Genomic DNA, 6,728 nt, shown 5'->3' with positions numbered 1-6,728 from the left:
CCTGGGAACGCCTTGGGATTCCCCCGGAGGAGCTGGCCCAAGTGGCTGGGGAGAGGGAAGTCTGGGTCTCCCTGCTTAGGCTGCTGCCCCCGCGACCCGACCCCGGATAAGCGGAAGAGAATGGATGGATGGATGGATGTTCCTCCCTGCAGCAGACAGATTGATTTGAGTTGAGTCAAAACTTGGAGGACGTTGAAGTCACGAGATAAACACAGTTATAGTTCTAGCTGTTATCAAAACAGGCAACCCCCCCAAGTATTTTGAATTCTCTTTCTGCAATGACTGTGTAGAACAGCAGTCATCACATGAGCCTGTTTTCTTCTGAACGAAGCACACTCCCCAAGTTGTCCCATGGTACCTCTTTCTCTTTAATGACTAACTGTGTCCGATTGTTGCCAAGAATTCTTTCCTTTTGTTGAATGAGATGGACATCGAAGCCATGTCTACACTACTCCAGATAGTTTTAAAAACAGATTTTGCACCTCCTGACAAGCTTTTGCAGAGATAGAGAGAGAGAGAGAGAGAGAGAGAGAGAGAGAGAGAGAGAGAGAGAGAGAGAGAGAGAGAGAGAGAAGATTTCAAAAAACATTTTACAATGTGAAGATTTAAAAAAAATGTTTTTGACTTGAGGTACAAAACTCTTCAGAAATGATAACTAAGCATCTTGTTTTGGCACATGCCCACTATCACTTTGTGCTCTAAAACCCAAAACAACAATGAAGCTGTTTTTATCAAGTTATCCACACACATCTCCTTTTATCCTGTCCCTGTCACCACTAAACTTCACTGGTGTGCTGAAATAGTTAATTATTGAGCAAAGAAGGAAAGTTTGGGGAAAATTGTTAGCCAAACTAAGCATGTTCTTTCTCATTAACATGGACGTTCTCAACCACTCAGTGGCACTGCATGGGTGTTTCACTGGTTTTTGTTGGCATCATGAGGAGGGGAATTGGGGAAAAAATATCTAATATGAAAAATTTGAGCAGTAGTGTAGATGGGACCTTAGATGTGCTTTATGTTGTTAGAGTTGACGCCGTGGGAATGGTAGACTGTTAAGGTGGCTCTGACCATTTTCACTTGTTTTTGTTTATTTATTTTTCTTCTTATTTCTTTACCCATTTTCTGTCTTTTAAGTCTACTATGAATAAAGTAGATGCTCCTATGAATGCACCAATGCTGGAATTATTTTTCTGCCTTTTACTTTTCTAAAGTCAACACTGCGACTCCCACTCAGCTGGGGCTCCATCGTTTACACTCCGGATCAGCTGCTGGTGCTGAATGGCCCCTGAATGCCCCACGCTGATAGATCCCAGCGGAGATCAGTAAGACGAAGCCGAGCTGCAGAGCTGGAGTTCAAGGCAGTGAGAAGAGAAGATGTTACAAACCATCTACACCTTCTGTCATCATAGGAAGTATACGATTTCTCTCCATCAGTATGACGGAGCTGACAGGAGTGTCTGAAAGACAAGCGTCGTGTGCTTTATAGAGACTTAGCTGAATGAACGCACACCTGACTCAGAGGTGACTTTGGCAGTTTCCATCTTCTGAGGACAAACATTAAAGCAGCAGAGAGCGATAGGAAAAAGGGAGGAAGCGTAGTGATGTTTATTAACAACAGATGGGTAATCCAAGGCACATTTTTGTGAAAGAGCAGCGCTGTACAGGGGACATCGAACTGATAGCAGTTAGCGCTATATAGGTTATAGTGATAACTGTGTACATCCCACACCACTGCAGCCTGTGAGCTTTCTTATACTGTTGTGTCACAGCTTCAGACGTCACCACTCCCTGGCCCTCCTTCTTATCTCCAGAGACTTCAGTCACACTTCCCTGGCTTCCACTCTTCCAACAGGAGCACAATATATCACACAGAGACAATAAAACCCTGGATGTATTTTATGCAAACGTCAAGTATGCTTACAGCGCATTCTCCCCTCCCCTCAATTGACTACTCTGATCAAAACCCATAGAGTTAAAAATAGAAAGGGAGCACTTGTTATGTAGTCGTGTGACTCAATGGACAATCACAGCCATTATCAAAATGGAAATCAGTCGTCGTGTTGTAGCAGCATGCCTGAGTTGTATGTGTGTTACAACTGCACCAACAAAAGCAAAAAAAAAAATACCTGGAATATCCTTCTGTAGATAAATAACTCTACAATATACAATTTTGCAAGAATTGAGTCGATTTCTCAAGAAAAACTGGCTTCAAAACGTATTGACACATGGTAAATCTATGTTCTCATTGATACTTTCTGGCTTTGCTTTTTATACAAGAAATGTAGAATGTGGCTCTCTTAATAACCAAATATATGTGCTTAACATCTGTTGCATGTCTAAGCAACAATTTGGATCTAGAATTAAAGCGCACATCCTTATTTTCCTGAAGCTTCAGCTCCTTTCAATGCGGATCCTATAACATATTGTGTGGTTTTTAATTGTCAAGCATGTTTTACTTTGACACTAGTATTGTTACTATATTTTGAGAGGGGAACCTGTCCTGTGGAAATCTTCCTGTGTGGTTCTGGTTCCTAAGACTGCACACCCGACAGAGCCTAACCACTTCAGGCCAGTCATCCTGACCTCCCACCTGATGAAGACCAAGGAGAGGATGGTGCTAAACCATCTTCGGACTTTGACAAGCTCTGAACTGGAACATCTGCAGTTTATTTGCAAACTGGGCATTGGAATGGATGATGCAATAATATACCTGCTGCACAGATCCCCCCCCCCTCCCCCTCCCAGCTGGACAACCATGGAAGCACTGTGAGGGTCATGTGTTTTTGATTTCTCCAGTGATTTCAACAGCATTCAGCTTTCACTGCTTAGGGGGAAGCTGGAAGAAGCTGGAATGAACAGTCACCTGACTGCATGGACCATCAACTACCTCACAAACAGACCAAAGTATGTGAGGCTTCGTGACTGTGCTTCTGATGTGGTAGTCAGCTGCACAGGAACCCCTCAAGGTACAGTTATCTCGTCTTTCCTTGTCACTCTGTACACCACAGGCTTCAAACACAACACAGAGAGCTGCTACATTCAGAAGTTCTCTGGCGACACGTCCATTGTTGGTTGTGTATCTGAAGGGAATGACTAGGATTACAGGGAGGTCATCACTGACTTTGTCAGCTGGTGTAAGGCTAGCCACCTTCACATTAACACCCTTAAGACAAAGAAACTGGTGATTGACTGCAGGAACAAGGCCACACCCCCAACGCCAGTGAACATTCAGGGTTTGAACATTGAGACTGGGTGTTCATTTCAACAACAAACTGGACTGAAAGAGACTGAACAACCTGGTCAGGAGAACCAATTTGGTCCTGGACCACCCTCTGGACAACTGATGCAGTGGGTGAAAGAAGGATGTTGGCAAAGCTGACATCCAACATAGACAACAAAAGCCATCCCCTCTCTGATGCTGTGGGGGCTCTGAGCACCAGCAGTGCAGGACAGAATGTTTCCAAAGGTCCTTCATCCCTTTAGCTATCAGACTATTTATCAAATGTGTTAAATAAATTTTTTTGATCATCCCTGGACGATGTTTTAAACACCCCTATTTCATTTAGATGGTAAACATGTCTTTGTTCCTTTTATATTTATTGTCTATATTCTGTGATTATATTTCATTTTTTCTATGTACAGTTCCTGACCTTTTTTCCTGATTGCTTTTTTCTGTTGCTGTTAGGGTCCACCGCTGTAATGTGAGAATTTGTTCTTTTTATTCTTATTCAAACAATATCACTGCGTGTGTGTAATTATCTAATTCTGGGGGCTATTGAGTGTACAAAACAAGTTGTATAAAATCACATAATGATTAAAGATTTAAATTTGGGAACTTTAGGAAGGTTTGAATCCATTCTGGCATTTAAGGGGACAAGGGATCACCATGTGATATTTTTCTTGAGGAGGGGATAAGGCAGGAAGGCAGGAGTGGAAACGATGATAATTGGTAGGATGAGTTTGGTTCTGGGTCACAATCAGCACTTTCACCAACTGACCTGCTCGGAGAGCTGCTTGCCTCTGAGAAAGAAGCCCAGCAGGCAGCCGATGACCACAGCCAGCACGGACAGGATGAGCAATCCGTTCTGCTTACAGACATTCTTTACTCGGCCCCACACTTCTTCCAGAGCCAACGCCATCCTCCTCCACCTGTTTGTCCCAGTCCTGACTGCAACTTCGCTAAACCGCCAAAGCAACCCCCTCTTTCACCACTTAATCAGCCATATAGAGCAAGCACAGAACCAACACCTGCCACCACAATGGAGGAAGTGTCAGACTGTCAATGGAGCAGGTGGGGAAAGTAGTTGGATGCAGACTGATTGAGAAGAAGGGGGCCTTCGGAGACAGAAACAAAAAATTAAGAAAAAAGGAAAAGCAGCGAAGAAAGATTAAAAGCTGAATAAATGGGATAGCGGTCCAAAATTAAAGCACTTCAGGATTGTCTCCTCTGAGCTGCGTCCTTCGTAATTTCACATCAAACTAAGAGCATCACATAGACACACTGTCGTCCTGTGTCTACCCGCGTCTGTGTCAGTCAAACCCCTCCACCCTCTCCTCCCCCTCTGCCACAAGCACATTTCTACTGGCGGCCAACAGAGGGCTCTGCGACAGCTGGTGGTATTGTCCTCAGGGTTAATACTACGATCCTATTAGGCACCGCGCAGCCCAACTCAGATCTGAGGCTGGATTAGAGAGCTCTCTGAACAATTGGACACCAGATTGGTCCAGGGCACAAAGAGAGAGAGAGAGAGAGAAAGAAGAAGAGAAAAACCACACAAGTGACACATGGTAAAGACACAAGAACCGGGTCTTTGAGTCATTGCAGGTGGTGCTTTAAATGCTGAACATTTTAATGACAGGACAAATAAAAACACAGTTTAATGTTCTGGATATCTGTGTAAGCATTCAAACGGTGTGTGGGCAGAAGTCCATTAAGTCCACAGTCTCACAGCTAACATTTCAGAGTGTTCTTAGGTGGTGTTAAATGTGCATCCACACACCTGTAATCACAGACATGGCACATAAAGCATACAGTGAGACTACTAATATAAATTTACTCTAAACAATAGGAAAGGTTAGTTCAGTGTGTTTCTGCAAAATGCCATGAAAGAGCAAAAAGAATCAAAGTGTTTGTCTTAAACATTTTTCAACCTTCTTTACAGTGCCAATGAAACTTTTGGACAAACCCACTTATTCAAAAGATATGTTTTCCATGATGTGGGGATTGTCACTGGTCGTGATTTGCTGTAATGAAGCAACATGTAAATAAAACAAAAGAATGAGATTTCGCTCAGTGCTTACTGAAATAAATTAAAGAAAATCCCTTAAGGAAATTAGTTGTTGTTTACCACATTTTCTGTCTCCTACTTTACGGCTGTAACACATTTAATTAGCTGTTGCTCCTGGACTGAATCATGTTGGTTATGCATGAGCACACAGCGTAAAGCTCTTCCTGTAAATGCCAAGCTCTGTCTGAGTCTGACCTTCTCTGTCAGACATGTGACTTTTTACAACAACTCTCAGACTCAGGTTAAACAAACTAATATCAACTCAACTTTAAAAGAGACAGATAATTATTAGACATGCCAGATATCTGTGTGTTCATCCCTTTGATAAACTGAAGTCCACCAACACAAATGCTTTGAACAAGAAGGGCCAAAGAAGCCTCATTTGCCAAGAAGATTGAGGTGACTTTTATTGTGAATTGGTGCTATATAAATAAACTGAACTTAAATGATATAACAAATGCTGTTTTATACAAAATGTCTTTAGAGCTATTTACCTTCTTTGCCGCTGATTTTAGGTAGAGAGCAGCTTCATCCCACTCCTCTTATGTCAGTGCAGCATGTGATTTTGTAGTTGGTTACACATAAATTCTTCAAATTATAATCACTGAACAGAAGTTCAATAATCAAGCCTGACAGTACATCATAACACACACTCTAGACTTCCTCTGTTTAAACTTTTTAGAAGCTCACATTAAGCTTTGTTAAGTATAATGTTGAAGATATGATTAGACGTGACTTTCATTTGTGGTGCACTTAGAAACAAATAGTAAATCTGTATTTCAATTCACCACATGGGGAACACATTGACAAGATATTCTAGTAGAAATTTCAAGTACTACTAAAAAATGAATCTTATATAATATTGTTATTTATCACAAACAAGAAGCAAGAGTAAAAATTGAAATATCCCCTAAATGACTACATATCACTCACAGTCTTTTACAGATATTAAGCTAAAATTAGGTGCGCTAGTAGCGAACAATCATTCGTGACACATACTCTGAGCGCTAACAGATCACACAAGTTACTGCAATATTATATGACGTTGGACATACATTTACCGACCATTTTATTAGGTCTACCTTTTCCCTTTTCAATTACCAATTAAACATAAATAGCTTATCAGCCAATGAAAAAGTCAATGCCTTTAGGCATGTAGACGTGGTGAAGACGACCTGCTATAGGTCAAACCGGGCATCAGAATGACGAAGAAAGGGGAATGTGGCGTGGTTGTTGGTGGCAGACAGGCTGCTGTGAGTATTTTAGAAACTGCTGATCTGTGGGGATTTTTACAAATAATCATATTTAGGGTTAAAAGAGAATGGTCTGAAAAAGAGAAAATATCCATTGAGTGGGATTTGTGTGAACAAAAAAGCCTTGTTACTGTCAGAGGTCAGAGGACAATGGGCAGACTGGTTGGCGATAACAGAAAGCCAACAG

At 41.8% G+C, this 6,728-nt stretch overlaps 1 protein-coding gene across 1 annotated transcript in view; it reads right to left on the bottom strand.

The window, feature by feature from the left end:
• slc1a7a (solute carrier family 1 member 7a) overlaps window positions 1-4,508 on the bottom strand; it is a 78,496-nt gene extending 73,988 nt beyond the window's left edge. Inside the window, exon 1 of the mRNA XM_017420209.3 lies at window positions 3,999-4,508. Within this exon, the coding sequence (XP_017275698.1) occupies window positions 3,999-4,139 (141 nt within the window). The 5' untranslated portion in view covers window positions 4,140-4,508. The remainder of the gene's footprint in view (window positions 1-3,998) is intronic.
• Between the last annotated feature and the right edge of the window lie 2,220 nt (window positions 4,509-6,728).

The sequence above is a fragment of the Kryptolebias marmoratus genome, linkage group LG20 (assembly GCF_001649575.2).
Source record: "Kryptolebias marmoratus isolate JLee-2015 linkage group LG20, ASM164957v2, whole genome shotgun sequence".
NCBI classification, from domain to species: domain Eukaryota; kingdom Metazoa; phylum Chordata; class Actinopteri; order Cyprinodontiformes; family Rivulidae; genus Kryptolebias; species Kryptolebias marmoratus.
The sequence above is the reverse complement of the archived record's forward strand: the minus strand, read 5'-3'. Positions and strand labels throughout refer to the sequence as shown.